The following is a 19,400-nucleotide window of genomic DNA, read 5'->3' as shown; positions in this document are numbered from 1 at the left end:
TCAGTCCCTTTCTAGATTCGATTCCATCAATTGAGGGAACAATTGGAGATTCTCCAATTATGAATCATAGCCGGCCATTTTTATCCAACAGCTCACATCACGCCACGTGCCTCACTTAAATTAAATAATAAAATATTAATTAATTTTAGAAATAAAAAATTAAAATCAATTAAAAAAATAGGAAAAGAAATAAATTAAAAAAAAAAAAAATGGGGTGGCCAATTGAGCCTAGGGGTGGCTTTGGCACCCTAGATCGCCAGTCAGGGGTGGTTGGCCACCCCATTTTTATTTCTTTTCCTTTTTTTTTTTATTTGATTTTAATTTTATTTTTGAAAATTAATTAATATTTTATTATTTAATCTAAGTGAGACACGTGGTGTGATGTGGGTTGTTAGATAAAAATGGACGGCCAGGATTCATAATTGGAGAATCTTCAATTTTTCCCGAGGGGATTCGGCTCCGTCCCTTTTTTTTTTTTGTTTTTTTTCTATTGCACCAATACCTTTGTCTTGTCAATTATATTATTTCAAATAAAAAAAATTGTATTTTATTTTTTTTCATTATCTACTCAATGAAGTGAGCTTCAAGAAAAATATTGGGTTAGTTAAATAGTGCGATTTATTCATCTTCAACCTTACATTCTTCAACTTCTTCTGAAACTTTCATCTTCAACCTTACATTCTTCAACTTCTTCTGAAACTTTCCTGGAGGCATAATTATGCAGCTGAGACCATTGAAGGGGGGGCATTTGCCCTCAAGAGTTTCTGAGAGGAGGCATAATCATAGCTGAGGAGGGCATATAAAAAAATTTACCATGGTAAAAAATTTTTTTAGGAGTTTAGGGGATACATATGCCTCCTCTTAAACCCCCTGGCTCCACTCCTTGGTGCAGGAGCAGGAGAGAGAAAGACCAGAGAAAGAGAGGAAGAAAGTGACAAGGCAGTTTTCAGCAGAATCTGCTAATGCCACTAAGCATTCACATTCAACTCTCAATATTTGGCTTTTCTCTAAAATTTATAAAATTAAAAAAAAAAAACAAGAAAGAAAGAAATATATTTAACAAACCCTTTAGCCAATCCCGTTTAAGACATCATCTCTAAATTAATGTAAGAAAATGGGAGAAATAAATTAAAATTAGTGATCTCTGTTTTATGAAACGTGATTTTTCGCTAATGAAACTACTATTTGGAGCCATTAACACATCAACTTAAAACACAAAATGTCGTAAAAACATATTACGAAAAGTAAGATCTTGACTTAACTAATTCCACATTGTGGAATTTGGAAAATTGAGTCCGCCAACAAAGTTAGACTAATTATAATATGGGGGGTGGGAACAGAGTGGTCAACCATGAAGGCCTGTTGTGGAGGATGAATGATGATATTCACCTTCCATTGTTAGGGCAAGTTGCAGAAAGACGCCACACATATAGAAGATAAAAAAAAAAAGGTCATGGGTTGTGGACCTTTGTTGTCAGTCTTCCTCTCTATTCAGTCAGCTATTAACTTACCTGGATTGAGATCAATACCTCTTCATTACCTTTTATTTGGATCACTCATTTTAAATGAACGGTCTAAATCGTTACAGCAAATAAAAACAAAAAGGTAATAATTTACGTCGGTCATCTCTTCATCATCATCGTGTTGATTAATTTGTTGGCTTTTCGTCTCTTATCATTTTATTTTCTATGTAGTTTCACTGTATCTTTTGCAAAGTCCCCCAACCCTCTTAATCAATCGGTCTGATTGATTATGATATACTAGATATATGCTCAACCAGATTGGACTGGGAAAATGAATCTGGGAGCTTAAAATTCACCAAAAGTCCTCACTAAGGCCAATACACAAAAAGTAGAGAATATGTACTAGAGGTGAAAACTTAAATAGCTCGACTAACCACGTAACTATAATGGGTACCTTTTTTTTTTAATTAAAGGATGGGAAAGGGCGACCAGTGTAGTTTCCTCCCTTGGGCGTGACCATCGGGGTTCTCATCCGCTGTGGAATGTCTGGTTTGAGCCATAGCTACTGCCTGGGAAGGCGAGCCCGTCACCACAATCCCACCAAAGTGTGAGCCGGTAGAGCCCCTTCATAGTAGCATCTGGTTCACGCATCTACTACCGCAAGCGGATTCGAACACGACCATTAGGATGAAATGAGTTGTTCTACCAACTCAACTACCACCTTGGTGGTAACTATAATGGGTACTTGAATAAAGATAGTAACTCTTGCTAAAAGAATGTTGGGATCATAGCACTAAGAAAAACTACATCCTGATTTCAGTTCGAATTAAACTCAAATACCAGAAAATCTGGCTAAGGCAAAAACCCACTAGGCCAAAATCCATATTCTAGAGGGTCAACTCTTTGTCATTGACTCATTGTCATGTTGATTTGTTGGCTTTTGGCCTCTTTATCATTTTTTCCATACCAATGGATTAGGTTTGACCCTCTGGCCATAGAGATTTCTACCAAAAATTTCCTCATTTCAAAGAAAGATTTATTGGTAAATTGTTTCTTAGTGGCACATGTCAAAGTCAAATCCAATCCAACCAATGACTAAAGGTTTAATAGTACTAGAGAGGACTCTCTGTACTCTTGTAGACTAGTCTACCAAATGTTCCTGAGACGACAAAAAAAGAGGTCTACTGCACATTTTCCTGGAACTTGTTTTCTTGTCTCATACATTTGCTATAGTTGTTGTCTTCTGAGTGTGATGACCATGCAAAATGAGTTCTGTAGTTCCAATGATCTACGGCTTTGAACATGCCACCTGTCTAAATTTTATAATGTAAACACGTGTCAAACAATTCTCTTTGACAAATTTTGACGTTCTCTTTATTTTTTTGGCATTTTTGTGTAATAAATTGCATGATTGCAATATTCTCATTAGTAAGTAACTCTGTAATAATTACTTTCTTAGAATAAACAACTGTTCTCTAAAAAAGAAAGTAAATGTCGTATGGCAATTCTAAAAAGAAAATGTTCCTCTTGATGTTTTTTTTTTTTTTTTTTTTTTTGGTGTTCTCTTTCATATTATGTAGATATTGTTTACTAAAAAAATATGAAAAAAAAAACACTTGCTCCACTGGTCATTTCATTTTTTGTTTTTTTGTTTTTAAAATCAATATACACTTAGAATAAGGAGAACACCAAAAACAAGAAGAATATTTGAAAGTCATCCCTATAAATGATCAATCGGAAGTTAATCCCTTGAAGCGATGAATTACTTGAGTAACACCCAGGGTAGAACAACCCTTTGACTTGGGAATAAGATCCTCTCTAGTCCAAAATGGACTAGAGAATATCTATTTTATGACTAGAATTTCTTCTTAGAAATCTTAGAGCCACAAATAAGACACTTGTCCACTAACAAAAAATAATAATAAAATATTATTTTATATTAAAAAATATATATAATAAAATAATAAGGGGTAATTGGCTACCCCATTGGACTGGTCTAGGGTGGCTTATGGCCCTTGGGGGTGGTTTGGCCAACCCCAAGGGCCAAATCTAAAACAAAAAAAAAATTTGTTTGGCCAAATCTAAAAGAAAAGAAAATTCGTTTGGCCCTTGAGGCTGGCCGGACCATGCTAGGTGGGGAACCAAACCCAAGGGCCATGGCTTCGGCCATGGGGTGGCTTCGGCCACCCTAATTGAGCTGAGTTGGAGAAGAATGGAAAGTTTGGCTTCTTAACTCCACTAAAACAGGTTTGGTTCCTATATTATAGTACACGAATAGGCTTATTCCAGTATAAGAATTCTTCTATTCTGGTTTTGGTATATGAATTCTTGCTGTTTAGTAGCAGGATCACAATAACCCTTATTTCAGTTTACTGTAATTTGAGACTATCATATTCCTTGTAATGGAAACAAACAAACAAACAAAAAGGAAAAAGTAAAAAGAATTTTTTTTTGCCCTTTTACATGTAAGCAAAAGAGAGAGCTTGTTACTTTTTATTTGACGAAGTACTCTATGGCTTTGTAGCAATGTTAGATATTTCCAACGTTGATAATTGTCTTGACACAAAGGAGACCATGAATCCGGTGTTGGACGAGGATGATAAATTATCCTTAATGGGTGTTGGGTACACAATGGATAATTTTTTTGTTTTTGAAAAACTAAGAAGAACAAAGAAAATGAAAGGACTCGGACTGAAAGGGAAGGAAGAAGATAATTTATTGAGGTTCTCTCATTACACAATCAATTATTTTGTTTTATCATTACACAATCTTATTTAAGATCATCATGCTATAGTAAAATCAAAATAAAGAATGAGAGACAAGCAGTTATCCTACAGCACATATGCTGCACTTGAGCCAAATCCTTCTTGATCAGAACAATTGTTTTTTCAAGGACTCTGCGATCCTCTTGGAAATGCAATAAGCAGTGGACTGAATGGTAATCATGGGATTGACCCCAATTGCACTAGGTAGAATGCTTCCATCACATACAAATAACCCTTTTGCTTCCCAACTTTCACCATTCTCATCAACTGCACCTTCCTCCTCTGTGGCACCCATTCTACAACTTCCCATTTGATGTGCAGAACAATATACGGTCCAGTGTTCTCCCCTTGAACCTGGTCCTCCAACTGCTGTCACTGTGTCCAAGAATTCCTCCAAATCCTTCTCCTTTATCCCTTTACAATCAATTCTTTGGCCATCACTCCTATAAGTACCCACTTCAACTGCTCCAGCAGCAACCAAAATCCTCAAAGCCTGCCTCATCCCAGCTTGAAGATTTTCTTTATCTGTACCACTTAATCGATACTTAATCTTACCCTCTGCCTTCACCTCTCCTGAACCTTGATCTCTTACCAATGCAAAAATGTTAGCAGTTCTGGCATACTTCACCATCCTTTCCTTCATGTCGAGCCCCGAAACCCATGGATGTAATCCGCTAAACGAGGCAGGTCCTAGTGAAGTAGCTTCTATAATAGCCCGGGCATTAGAATCTTCTGAAACCACCTTATGGAGCGAAGTAATGATTCCTCCCTCATACATTTTGCCTTTAAGATTAGATATATTTTCTGGGAAATATCCCCAAACCAGCTGAACAGGGTGGAGGTGGAGGTTTCTGCCAATGTTTGGATTTTCCATGCCACTAGAGATCATTAGAGGGGGAGTCAAGAGAGACCCACATGCACAAACTGTTACTCTAGCCTCAATTTGCAGCTTCTTTGTGACAGTCTCACTCAAAGTTGTTGCAATCACTCCCAGACATCTCTTTCTCATCCTTCCATTCTTTTCATTTTCCAGTATGAGTTTCTCAGCTTTACTTCCTGTCAGGATCACTGCACCACAGTTCACAGCATCGACTAGCCAAGTTGAATCAGTGCCTTTCTTATCTCCTGTTCTGCAACCATAACCGCAAGAACCACAGTAATGATTTGCTGAGGAATTTCTCGTAACTGTCTCAACTTTCAAACCAAGATTCTCACACCCTTTACGGAGTGCTTGATTCTGAAAGCTTTCTTCCATACACTTATCTGTGACACCAATCCTCTTGCAAACAACATCCATGGCAGATTGATAGCCAGAGCTCGCGTAAAGTGGGATCCTATGATTAACAGACCACTCTCGAAGAACTGAATCCGGTGTTTTGATAGATACAGACCAGTTTATAGCAGAACCTCCACCCACGGTTGAGCCGGCCATGATCATAGCTTTCCCGTCGATAGTTGACAAAAGTCCACCTGATTCATATAGCTCATTCAGGGAAGGCCCTTCCAAAGAAGAATAGTCTGCGGGCACAAAATAGTTTCCCTTCTCAAGGATGATTACTTTTTGGCCAGAGCTTGCAAGCACTGCAGCTGCAACCCCACCACCACTACCAGAACCAACAACAACAACGTCACATTTGATCTTGTATACGCTTTGCTCTGAATCTTCAGTGACTTCAAGGCCTTTCTGGGTGAGAGATTGGACAATTGTAGAGTCACTTTCATACATAGTTTCTATCACTCCCTTCTGGAGTGGCCTCTCTTCATGTGGTTTCGTCAATTTTTCCCTGGTGTCAACATGGTACCCGATTGCTTCCCATATTGAACTCTCAGTATTTTCATCAATCTGCAACAAGAAGAAAAATGACAAAAAAAAAAGAAAAAAGAAAACTCAAAACTCTTAATGGGAACAATAAAAAGGAGAAATGTTTTCTTCATCTGTCTGCGACAAGTAAAAAAATGTAAAATAATAAGTCAAAACTCCTAATGGGAAATGTAAAAAAGAGAAACTTTTATAGGCAGATGAAGGTTTGTAGTTTTCCTTTTGCAGGATCCACAATAAACTAATATTCTTTCAAACCTAAAGATGGCAAATTTAATCAACCATATATAAAAGAATCGATGAATCTCTTCTGTGCCTCTAGATGATAACGGGGGAATGATGCAAGATCATTCCTAATTTCTGTGAATATGGTATTTGTCACATGTTTATCATATAAATGTAACTACGACTCAAATGTAATATATTCCATCAAAACATAACAAATACGATGCTTTTTGATAAATTGGAGTTCAAATTGAAGTTTCTTCTCAATCTCCTTAAAGCCCGAATGTTTGAGAATAAAAGGGGAAAGAAAAATAGAAATTAAAATAGTAATTGTTAACATGTTCTAGATTTCTTAGAAAATTCTAGGTCAAAGATCTTAAATTCCTAACCAATATCTATTAATAAATCCAATTTATGTTTTTTAAGAGCTTAATCATTTCACAAATTATAAACAGTCAGGTCAAATTTGAAAAGAAATTGTAGTAAAAGCTGCATAACTCAAAGCATTTTCCTTTCATCAAACTAATTTTGAAACCATAATGCAGAAGAAAAAGGAAATTGCACATATAGGAACTACCAAAAGCATGCATCAATAATGTCCTACTAAAAAAAGGGGTTTCCAGAAACAGTTTTCAGAAATTAGTCTTCAAAACGATATATATGCATAAAGCATCTAGGATTAAGTTACCAGCAGTTGACAGTTGTTAACCTATTTCCAAAACCACTAAAACAACATGTAGCTAAACTTTCTTCTCACTCACCACAAAATTCTTTATGAAATCCGTTTCTTAGTACCCAACAAAAAAAAGACCATAATTTAGAAATTGAAGAGGGTGAGATACCATAGTGGATTAAAAGCATTACCCTTGAGAAGTAGTTAAAGAAGCAGAACATTTTAATAGCCACAAACACGAGCCTTAAGGGTACCAGACGCCTTGCTCTTGACCATTTCTTGAGAATTTCTTCTCTCTTTTGCAAAGAAATTTCGGAGAAGTTAAGAATAAATGGCCATTTCCTATCAAAGCACAGATACCCACAAAGCAATAGAGTTCCCAATCTGAATGACAGCATCTTCAGAACGAAGCTCACTAGGAACACAGCATCTGGTATACACCTCTTCACAATTATCTCTGCCACCTTTATTCCATTCAAAGAGAAAAACATGTTACACATATTAATTACTTGAAGACAACAACTACCAAAAAGATTTTGTTTTTTTTTTTTTTTTTTTTTTAGAATTTCCGAATACGAACAAAGATAGGATATAGACAATTATTTAACCTCATCAGGGATTGGAGGCTGAGACCCAGAAGCTTTGTAGAAGGAATGGAGGGAGTGGTCAGGAGGTGGGTTGAAGTCCCGTGGCTGCAGCGGAGGGATAAGAGCCTCACAGATGGCAGCCAGTGATTGGATCTGAGCCAAAGAGAAACCATGGCTGTAGCTGCCCTCTCTCCTCCCTCCTCTCAACAATGTGTGATTACTCTTCCTTCCCTTCATCCTTCTCACTCTGTAATGATATCTTTCTTTCTGTGACTTTGTTTTCTTGTTTGATTTTCAGTGCCATCTCTCTCTGTTTTATAGAGTTGTTTTGTTTGTAAATGGTGGGCTCGAGTACTCTTGTGGCATGGCTTTCGTGGGTCGGGAACAGACAGTACAGAACATATAATAGGAGAGAGAAAGATTCGGAGAGGGAGAAACAGACAGGACAGTTTTGTAGCAGAATCTGAACAAGACAGCAGTGCTGATTTTCTTGCCATCATCAATTGTATGACAATTATAGTACAGTTTATCATCTCTTAATGACGCTATCATATGCCTTAAAGAAAGTAGTTGGATTGGTTGGAGGTTAAACTCCCTAAAGTCCAAGTCATTCGTTTGATACATATATTTTCTTTTTGTATGGTCATATCATAAAATAATAATAATAATAATAACGACACTATCACATGAGTTATTTATTGAAACGTGAGTAAACTTAATTGCAATAATGAATACAGTAGAATTAGGTGAAACTTTATTTAGTTTGGATTAGGTGAGATGCAATAAATTGAAGAAGTAGATGTATTTTAAATGTTGTAATAGTGAGATAGTAAAACCCCAACTATTTAATTAAAAATAAGAGTAATGGGTCGCATATTATTGTTTACAACTTTTGATACGTGTTAACACGCGGTCGGAGAAATACCAATCTTCAAAACTATAAATTTTAAAATGGAGTGAGGGGTATATAATGGAATACATTTTCGATTTTGCAAAACTGGAAAAAAAATAAAAGTATATAAATTCATGAATTAACGCCTTAAAACAGATAAAACTTCAATGTGTTTTTTTTTTTTTTTTTTTTTTTTTTTTTCAACTTTAACTGCATAAGTTTAACGAAATGGTGCAATAAATCTTTTCGTTATCTTTTTGAGCAATTTTTTTTTTTAATGTCCATTAGTGCCAAGTTAGCATTTTTGCTGGATCACATTAAAATAGTATTTTTTTTAAAAAAATTTTAATAATAAAAAATCATAAATACATACACATATAGATACATTACTCTGCTTTTGTTATCTCCATATCAGCATTATTTGGAGGATTGAGAATTTGAGTGGTTACTCTGCTTTTGGTAGGAAAAACAAGGGTAGAACAGAAGAGCATATCTATACATATATATACACATATAGGTACATAAAAATACACACACATAATGATCAGACCATGATTCTGCACTATCACTCTAAACCAGCTAGAGTAGAACAGTTTAATGAAGTATAAGTAACTGCAGCCCAGCTAACTCTTATCAATCAACCATATTAATACCTTTGATTGCTTTTTCTTTATAGCAGAGAGCATGTCTTCCTCCTTTTTTCAGCATTTCAAGCAGATCATATTAATACCTTTGCTTCCATATTAATGGATTTTGTTTTGTTATCTCGTGTTAAATCTTACATGGTGTTCGAGATTGGGTGCTGAGCCATCTTGTAGTTTCCTTGGAAGAAAAAATTATTTAATTTTTTTTTTTTCTAAAAAAAAAAAATCTATTTTAATGCGATCCGTCAAAAATGCTGACATGAAACTTACAAACGTTAAAAAATTGGCCGAAAAGATAACGGAAGGATCAATAATTACACCATTTCGATAAACTTATGCATTAAAAGTGTTATATGTTTTGACTCGTTAGACTCAGAAATTTATCTAAAAAAATAAAAGACTCGGAATAATTTATCGAGGTTCTCTCATTGCACAATCTTATTTAGATCATCCTACTAGAGTAAAATCAAAATAGAGAATGAGAGATGTCGAGTTTTTATTTTTATTTTTATTTTTTATTCAAATAAGGGAAACCAGAGAAGGGAAAACATGACAAATGAGGGTCTTTGCCATTTCTAAAGCGAATAGAACTAAAAAAATGAGAAGAAGGGGGAATGTTTCCGAACACAAGGTGAGAAGCGGCTCATCTAGCAATTTGGTGTGCATAAAAGTTGGCACATCTTGATACCTTCAAAGTTGATCTCACACAAACCTCAAGTAGCAAAAGGTTGATGTCAGAAAACACTGGGGCTGAAGCCCATTCTGAGAATGGAGGTGGATCCTTGATAGCAATAACAGTAAGGATTGTAGCACATATATTGTAGCTTTGTAGTAGCACCTAAACCAAATCTTCCTAGTAAATTTTTTGCTTTTTGAAGGACTCTGCAATCCTCTTGGAAATGCAATAAGCAGTAGATTGAATGGTAATCATGGGATTGACCCCAACTGCAGTAGGTAGAATGCTTGCATCACATACAAATAACCCTTTTGCTTCCCAACTTTCACCATTCTCATCAACTGCACCTTCCTCCTCTGTGGCACCCATTCTACAACTTCCCATCTGATGTGCAGAACAATATATGGTCCAGTTTTCTCCCAATGAACCAACCCCTCCAACTGCTGTGACTGTCTCCAAGAACTCCTCCAACTCCTTCTCCTTAATCCCTTCACTTTTAATTCTCTGGCCATCACTCCTATACGTACCCACTTCAACTGCTCCAGCAGCAACCAAAATCCTCAAAGCCTCCCTCATCCCAGCTTGAAGATTTTCTTTATCTGTACCACTTAATTGATACTTAATCTTACCCTCTTTCTTCACCTCTCCTGAGCCTTGATCTCTGACAAATACAACAAGGTTAGCAGTTCTAGCATACTTCACCATCCTCTCCTTCATGTCAAGCCCTGAAACCCATGGATGTAATCCGCTAAATGAGGCAGGTCCCAATACAGCAGCTTCTATAATGCCCCGGACAGAGGAATCTCCTGAAACCACCTTACAAAGCGAAGTAATGATTCCTCCCTCATACATTTTGCCTTTAAGATTAGATATATTTTCTGGGAAATATCCCCAAACCAGTTGAACAGGGTGGATGTGGAGGTTCCTGCCAATGTTTGGATTCTTCAAGCCACTAGAGATCATTAGAGGGGGAGTCAAGAGAGACCCACATGCGCAAATTGTTACTCTAGCCTCAATTTGCAGCTTCTTTGTGATAGCCTTACTCGAAGTTGTTGCAATCACTCCCAGGCATCTCTTTCTCATCCTTCCATTCTTTTCATTCTCCAATGTGAGTTTCTCTGCTTTGCTTCCTGTTAGGATTACTGCACCCCTGTTCACAGCATCGACCAACCAAGTTGAATCAGTGCCTTTCTTGTCTCCTGTTCTACAACCATAACCGCAAGAACCACAGTAATGATTTTCTGAGGAATTTGTTGGGACTATCTCAACTTTCAAGCCAAGATTCTCACACCCTTTTCGGAGTGCTTGATTCTGAAAGCTTTCTTCTTTACACTTATCTGTGACACCAATCCTCTTACAAACGGCATCCATGGCAGAATGATAGCCAGAGCTCGCGTAAAGTGGGATCTTGTGATTGACAGACCACTCTCGGAGAATCGAATCCGGTGTTTTGATAGATGCAGACCAGTTTATAGCGGAGCCTCCGCCGAGTGTTGAGCCGGCCATGATCATAGTCCCATCAAGAGTTGACAAAAATGCACCTGATTCATATAGCTCATTCAAGGAAGGGCCTTCTAGAGAAGAATAATCTTCTGGCACAAAGTAGTTGCCTTTCTCAAGGACGATTACTTTTTGGCCGGAGCTTGCAAGCACTGCAGCTGCAACACCACCGCCAGAACCAGAACCAACAACAACGACGTCGCATTTGATCTTGTATACATTTTGCTCTGCATCTTCAGTGACTTCAAGGCCTTTTTGGATGAGAGATTGGAGAAAGGTTGAGTCTTTTTCGTACATCGTTTCTATGACTCCCTTTTGGAGAGGCCTCTCTTCTCGGGGTTTGGCAGAATTTTCCCTTGTGTCAACATGGTACCCGATTGCTTCCCATGTTGGATTTTCTGAATTTTCATCTGTCTGCAAATCGTAACAAAAGAAATGTTTTTATATGCAGATGAAAATTTATAGAGCAGAGACAATGCTGACGTGACGGTTCCAATAAATTGTTAATTAATTATTATTTAAAAAAAATTAGAGCTTGAAAGAACACTCAAAATCTTGCTTTGTAAAACGTGGAAGCACTCGGAAGTCCAAAAACCCTAGCTGCACAGTTGAGAGTTCTCCCTCCCCTCCCCTCCGCCCCTCCCTTCCCCCTTTTTTTTTCCGCTTATTTTTTCTTTTTTACATGCTCAAGCGGTCAAGCCCTACTGCACTAGGTGTACCGTCCACCATTTTCTGCCGTGTCTTTTTCTGGGGTTGATGGGGTTCTTAGATTTGACTATTCAAAGCTTGATCTATGTCCCTCCATCAGACCTACCTCGACAAGTGCCATTCCACCTCGTGCACCGGCCCCGCCCACTTCCAACAGCACCTGTCACTTCTGATTCCGGCAACCCCGCAACAGATCGTGACTCGCAGCCTTCCTCTGGTAGTGTTTTGTGAGATTTTGTGCTTTTCTTATTTTTATTTTTCTCTGTTTTTCTGTTTTCCTGTATTTTGTGGTCCTGGCCTGTTGGGTTGATGATGTAAATAATTTTTTGGCTTGCGAGTCGAGGAGGATGAGTTTTGGCAAAAGGATGTTGCTACCTATGTATCGAATTGAGTATGTCTGGAGCAAACATGTTGTTATAAATGAAAATTAGTCATGGGTTAACGGATTTTGATATCATAGATAGGTCTTGAAAGTTAGATTGTTATGTATGTATCTATGACTTCTAACCTTGTAGCTTCAGCTATGATTTTCTCAGAGCTTTGCTCTATGATGTAAGAGCTTTATACTCGTGATATTTCATCAATTAATGAGACTATAATGATTTCCCTTTCAAAAAAAAAAATCAAAGATTGATTATAATTGCCATATCAATATTATAAGATAGTTGTGCCATAAAAATGTGGTTTCTCGCATTACTCAAATTTATATATAGCAATAGAATAATGCTACTCTTTACACCCATTACACGTGACGTATTTTAAGTGGTTCATATCAACCACTTAAAGAAAAACAAAATGAAAGTTATTTAAAACACGCTATATTAGCTTATATGAAATATATATGATAAATAAGTGTGAAAAAATAGCAATAGAATAATGTTATTCTTTACACTCATTTCACAATGACAGACGTAACGTATTTAAAGTGGCTTCTCAAATCAACCACTTAAGAAAAACAAAATAAAAGCCACTTAGGCTAAATTGGGTGATATGAAATATATATGATAAATAAGTGTGAAAAAGTAGTATTACTTCTAACAAAAAGCCTAAAGATGACAACTTGAATCTCCTCTTCGCATCTAGATGATGAAGTGGAAAAGAAGCAAAAATCATTAATAATTTATACGAGCATATCATATCTGTATTATATTTATTAGGAAAAGAAATTGGTTCTCGGTTTTGACGAGTTTAAAAATTAATTATCGACTTTTTTGGTTCAAATTGGAAATTGCTAACAAAATATTTGCCATATTAGCCGCTTGCCAAGTCAACTTCAACCACGTAATAAAGGGACACATCAAACCTACAATTTATGTAAAATTCTATTTATATTAAAAAAAAAAAGAAGAAAAAAAAAAGAGCAATGATGGAAGTGGCTCCACCATTAGGGGAGGTGGGCAGAGGCTTTTGCGATGCGTTAGCCTCCACGTAATTTGGGAGGGGTCAAACCTACAATTTATGCATGTATAAATGTAATAATATTAAAAAAGAAGAGAAAAAGAAATGAAATGATAGAGATGGTTCCATTACTAGAAAAGGTGGGTGAAAGCTTCTGCGATATGTTAGCCTCCACATAATCTCGGCGGAAGGTTGGGGAGCTACCTCAACCCTGGTAGAAGAGGTGAATGGAGATGACGGTCCACACTCATCTCATAGAGTGGATTGGTGGAGGCTGCCGACCTATGCTAAGGGTGGAGTCCACCTTTGCCATTTATTTTTTCCAAAGGCTACATAAAATTAAAATTTTACACAAATTATAGATATAATGTGTCCATTTTATTATTGTTGCATTTGATTTGGCAATTGGTTGACATGGAAAATTTTCATAATTAATTTGAAAAACAAAATCCCTTACAGAGTGAGTAATTTTTAAAGTTATGAAAACCCAACAAATCATTGAAGTTAATAGGAAAGTATCTCCTCATACTCTCTAACCTAAATGTTTGAAAAAAAAAAAGGAACAGAATGAGAGAGAAGTTAAAAAGAAAGGTTGCTATATAATAATCTAAAGGAGATCAAAGTTCTCTTGAAAATTTCTAAATTAGAGTTTTTAAAATCTTAATAATTATTTTTAATTAAATTGTGCTGTTGTTACTATCACAACATATAACATTTCTAGAGAATTTCTAATTTTTCTTTAAACTATATGTTGATGTGATAAAATCTAAATTATTTAATTAAGAATAATAGTTAGTTTTTAAAAACCCTTCATGAAATTACTATATAGAGAATTCTAATCTAAATTAGTATTTCTATGTTAAGCAATTTTATTTATTTATTTTTTAAAAAAATAGTTTGGAAGCAATAATGCACGGATCTGGCTTGAGTTGAGTTCCAAAATTCGTTGAGATTGCAAGACGTGTCCCATAATAGGATACAAGGAACACTTATCCCAATCTTAATAGGACCCAAGCCGAATTCATAATGCACATATAACAACTACATTCCAAAAGCATGCACTAGTGAAGTAGCTCACACCCGGCCAAAAAGCCAATTTCATAAACAAAAAAGAGTAATACTAAAAATTACATTTTTTTATAACTTGATTGAATGGTGTTAAAATTTGTTTTTAGTGGTTGACATAATTCGAATCACATGCTAATACATGTCTGCAAGTTGTAAAAATGTTATAGATAATAATATTTTTGGATGATGAAATTGTGATAAAATAAAAAAGTAATTTATAGAATGAAGAAGGGTGAGAATATATATATATATATATGGGTTAAAAGCATTACCCTTGAGAAGAAGTTAAAGAAGCAGAAGATTTTAGTAACTGCAAACACCATTCTCAAGGGTAGCAGAAGCCTTTCTCTTGACCATTTCTTAAGAATTTCTTCTCTCTTCTCCAAAGAAATATTGGAGAAGTTAAGAATAAATGGCCATTTCCTGTCAAAGCACAGACACCCACAAAGCAATAGAGTTCCCAATCTGAATGACAGCATCCTCAGAACTAAGCTCACTAGGAACACAGCCTGTGGTAGACACCTCTTCACCATCAGCTCTGCCACCTGTTTGTTTTCCATTTTCACACAGAAATTAATTAATTAATTAAACATGTTATACATATTTTGATTAATTACCATGATGAAAATTAATTAATTAATTAACCTCGTCAGGGATTGGAGGCTGAGACCCAGAAGCTTTGTACAAGGAATGGAGGGAGTGGTCAGCAGGTGGGATGATGTAACATGGCTGCAGGGGAGGGATAAGAGCCTCACAGATGGCAGCCAGTGATTGGATCTGAGCTGAAGTGAAACCATGGCTGTAGCTGCCCTCTCTCCTCCCTCCCCTGAACAATGTGTGACTGCTCTTCCTTCCCTTCATCTCTGTCATCTCTCTGTGTGTCTGTCTCAACATTAATGTGTGCGAGTGTTTTTTGTTTATACGAATTTGTTTCTTAGAGAAGAAGGCCAGGTGGTGCAAGTGCAAGAGAGAGAGAGAGAGAGAGATGGGAGTAGTCATGGGACAGTTTGTGTCGTAGAGTCGAAGAAATACGACGTACAGCCCCTACCTACCCGGCCATATGCTACAATAAACAGAGAAGGGGGGGGTCTCTCTGCGGAAAATTCCTCCTTCAGCCTGTCCCTTGTGTTTTTTTCTTTTTCTTTCTTTGTCACTTGCACCAAGTATCCCTTTCAATTGAGGAAAAAATTAGAGATTCTTTAATTGTGAGCCGTGGGGGTGGGGGTAAAATATTTTTTTGTGGAAAATTCCTCCTTCAGCCTATCCCTTCTTGTGTTTTTTTTTTTTTTTCTCTTGCACCTATACCTTTGTCTTGTCAACTATATTATTTCAAATAAAAAAAATTGTACTTTCCACGCTTGTACACTTGAACGCCTGTCTCTTCTAGATCCGGATCCCTTTCAATTAAGAAAAAAAATTAGAAATTCTCCAATTGTGAGCCGTGGGGAGGTGGGGGCAAAATATTTTTTTGTGGAAAATTCCTCCTTCAGCCTATCCCTTTTTTTTTTTTGCAGCTATACCTTTGTCTTGTCAACTATATTATTTCAAATAAAAAAATTGTACTTTTCACGCTTGTACACTTGAACGCCTGTCCCTTCTAGATCCGGATCCCTTTCAATTAAGAAAAAAATTAGAAATTCTCCAATTGTGAGCCGTGGGGAGGTGGGGGCAAAATATTTTTTTGTGGAAAATTCCTCCTTCAGCCTATCCCTTTTTTTTTTTTGCAGCTATACCTTTGTCTTGTCAACTATATTATTTCAAATAAAAAAATTGTACTTTTCACGCTTGTACACTTGAACGCCTGTCCCTTCTAGATCCGGATCCCTTTCAATTAAGAAAAAAATTAGAAATTCTCCAATTGTGAGCCGTGGGGAGGTGGGGGCAAAATATTTTTTTGTGGAAAATTCCTCCTTCAGCCTATCCCTTTTTTTTTTTTGCAGCTATACCTTTGTCTTGTCAACTATATTATTTCAAATAAAAAAATTGTACTTTTCACGCTTGTACACTTGAACGCCTGTCCCTTCTAGATCCGGATCCCTTTCAATTAAGAAAAAAATTAGAAATTCTCCAATTGTGAGCCGTGGGGAGGTGGGGGCAAAATATTTTTTTGTGGAAAATTCCTCCTTCAGCCTATCCCTTTTTTTTTTTTGCAGCTATACCTTTGTCTTGTCAACTATATTATTTCAAATAAAAAAATTGTACTTTTCACGCTTGTACACTTGAACGCCTGTCCCTTCTAGATCCGGATCCCTTTCAATTAAGAAAAAAATTAGAAATTCTCCAATTGTGAGCCGTGGGGAGGTGGGGGCAAAATATTTTTTTGTGGAAAATTCCTCCTTCAGCCTATCCCTTTTTTTTTTATTTATTTATTTTTTTGCACCAATACCTTTGTCTTGTCAACTATATTATTTCAAACAAAAAAAATTGTACTTTTCACGCTTGTACACTTGAACGTCTGTCCCTTCTAGATCCGGATCCTTTCAATTGAGAAAAAAATTAGAGATTCTCCAATTGTGAGCCGTGGAGAGGTGAGGGCAAAATATTTTAATTGCCATATCAATATTATAAGATAGTTGTGACATAAAAATGTGGTTTCTAGCATTACTCAAATTCATATATAGCAATAGAATAATGCTATTCTTTACACCCATTACACGTGACGTATTTTAAGTGGTTTATATCAACCACTTAAAGAAAAAACAAAATGAAAGTTATTTAAAACACGCTATATTAGTTTATATGAAATATATATGATAAATAAGTGTGAAAAAATAGCAAGAGAATAATGTTATTTTTTACACTCATTTCACAATGACAGACGTAACGTATTTAAAGTGGCTTCTCAAATCAACCACTTAAGAAAAACAAAATAAAAGCCACTTAAAATAGGCTAAATTGGGTGATATGAAATATATATGATAAATAAGTGTGAAAAAGTAGTATTACTTCTAACAAAAAGCCTAAAGATGACAACTTGAATCTCCTCTTTGCATCTAGATGATGAAGTGGAAAAGAAGCAAAAATCATTAATAATTTATACGAGCATATCATATCTGTATTATATTTATTAGGAAAAGAAATTGGTTCTCGGTTTTGACGAGTTTAAAAATTAATTATCGACTTTTTTGGTTCAAATTGAAAATTGCTAACAAAATATTTGCCATATTAGCCGCTTGCCAAGTCAACTTCAACCACGTAATAAAGGGACACATCAAACCTACAATTTATGTAAAATTCTATTTATATTAAAAAAAAAAAAAAAAGAGCAATGATGGAAGTGGCTCCACCATTAGGGGAGGTGGGCGGAGGCTTTTGCGATGCGTTAGCCTCCATGTAATTTGGGAGGGGTCAAACCTACAATTTATGCATGTATAAATGTAATAATATTAAAAAAGAAGAGAAAAAAAAAAAGAAATGATAGAGATGATTCCATTACTAGAAAAGGTGGGTGAAAGCTTCTGCGATGTGTTAGCCTCCACATAATCTCGGCGGAGGGTTGGGGAGCTACCTCAACCCTAGTAGATCGAAGAGGTGAATGGAGATGACGGTCCACACTCATCTCATAGAGTGGATTGGTGGAGGCTGCCGACCTATGCTAAGGGTGGAGTCCACCTTTGCCATTTATTTTTTCCAATGGCTACATAAAATTAAAATTTTACACAAATTATAGATATAATGTGTCCATTTTATTATTGTTGCATTTGATTTGGCAATTGGTTGACATGGAAAATTTTCATAATTAATTTGAAAAACAAAATCCCTTACAGAGTGAGTAATTTTTAAAGTTATGAAAACCCAACAAATCATTGAAGTTAATAGGAAAGTATCTCCTCATACTCTCTAACCTAAATGTTTGAAAAAAAAAAAGGAACAGAATGAGAGAGAAGTTAAAAAGAAAGGTTGCTATATAATAATCTAAAGGAGATCAAAGTTCTCTTGAAAATTTCTAAATTAGAGTTTTTAAAATCTTAATAATTATTTTTAATTAAATTGTGCTGTTGTTACTATCACAACATATAACATTTCTAGAGAATTTCTAATTTTTCTTTAAACTATATGTTGATGTGATAAAATCTAAATTATTTAATTAAGAATAATAGTTAGTTTTTAAAAACCCTTCATGAAATTACTATATAGAGAATTCTAATCTAAATTAGGATTTCTATGTTAAGCAATTTTATTTATTTATTTTTTAAAAAAATAGTTTGGAAGCAATAATGCAAGGATTTGGCTTGAGTCGAGTTCCAAAATTCGTTGAGATTGCAAGACGTGTCCCATAATAGGATACAAGGAACACTTATCCCAATCTTAATAGGACCCAAGCCGAATTCATAATGCACATATAACAACTACGTTCCAAAAGCATGCACTAGTGAAGTAGCTCACACCCGGCCAAAAAGCCAATGTCATTAGAAATTACATTTTTTTATAACTTGATTGAAGGGTGTTAAAATTTGTTTTTAGTGGTTGACATAATTCGAAACACATGCTAATACATGTCAGCAAGTTGTAAAAAAGTTATAGATAATAATATTTTTGGATGATGAAATTGTGATAAAATAAAAAAGTAATTTATAGAATGAAGAAGGGTGAGAATATATATATATGGATTAAAAGCATTACCCTTGAGAAGAAGTTAAAGAAGCAGAAGATTTTAGTAACTGCAAACACCATTCTCAAGGGTAGCAGAAGCCTTTCTCTTGACCATTTCTTAAGAATTTCTTCTCTCTTCTCCAAAGAAATATTGGAGAAGTTAAGAATAAATGGCCATTTCCTGTCAAAGCACAGACACCCACAAAGCAATAGAGTTCCCAATCTGAATGACACTGACAGCATCCTCAGAACTAAGCTCACTAGGAACACAGCCTGTGGTAGACACCTCTTCACCATCAGCTCTGCCACCTGTTTGTTTTCCATTTTCACACAGAAATTAATTAATTAATTAAACATGTTATACATATTTTGATTAATTACCATGATGA

At 35.7% G+C, this 19,400-nt stretch overlaps 2 protein-coding genes across 4 annotated transcripts in view; both read right to left on the bottom strand.

Annotated features, from left to right (window-relative positions):
- Positions 1-4,155: 4,155 nt before the first annotated feature.
- On the bottom strand, positions 4,156-7,919 carry LOC132165999 (long-chain-alcohol oxidase FAO2-like). Its single transcript, XM_059576736.1, has 3 exons — positions 7,554-7,919; positions 7,137-7,409; positions 4,156-6,071 (listed from the first exon to the last, which is right to left on the bottom strand). The coding sequence occupies exons 1-3, from the start codon at positions 7,767-7,769 to the stop codon at positions 4,335-4,337; spliced, it is 2,226 nt and encodes a 741-aa protein (XP_059432719.1). The 5' UTR covers positions 7,770-7,919; the 3' UTR covers positions 4,156-4,334.
- Positions 7,920-9,567: 1,648 nt separating this feature from the next.
- LOC132165423 (long-chain-alcohol oxidase FAO2-like) overlaps positions 9,568-19,400 on the bottom strand; it is a 19,073-nt gene continuing 9,240 nt past the window's right edge. For all 3 annotated transcript variants that reach the window (XM_059575975.1, XM_059575976.1, XM_059575977.1), the window contains one exon: positions 9,568-11,658. In XM_059575975.1, the coding sequence (XP_059431958.1) occupies positions 9,922-11,658 (1,737 nt within the window). In that variant the 3' untranslated portion in view covers positions 9,568-9,921. The remainder of the gene's footprint in view (positions 11,659-19,400) is intronic.

This window comes from Corylus avellana, chromosome ca11 (assembly GCF_901000735.1).
Source record: "Corylus avellana chromosome ca11, CavTom2PMs-1.0".
In the NCBI taxonomy this organism is placed as follows: domain Eukaryota; kingdom Viridiplantae; phylum Streptophyta; class Magnoliopsida; order Fagales; family Betulaceae; genus Corylus; species Corylus avellana.
The sequence above is the reverse complement of the archived record's forward strand: the minus strand, read 5'-3'. Positions and strand labels throughout refer to the sequence as shown.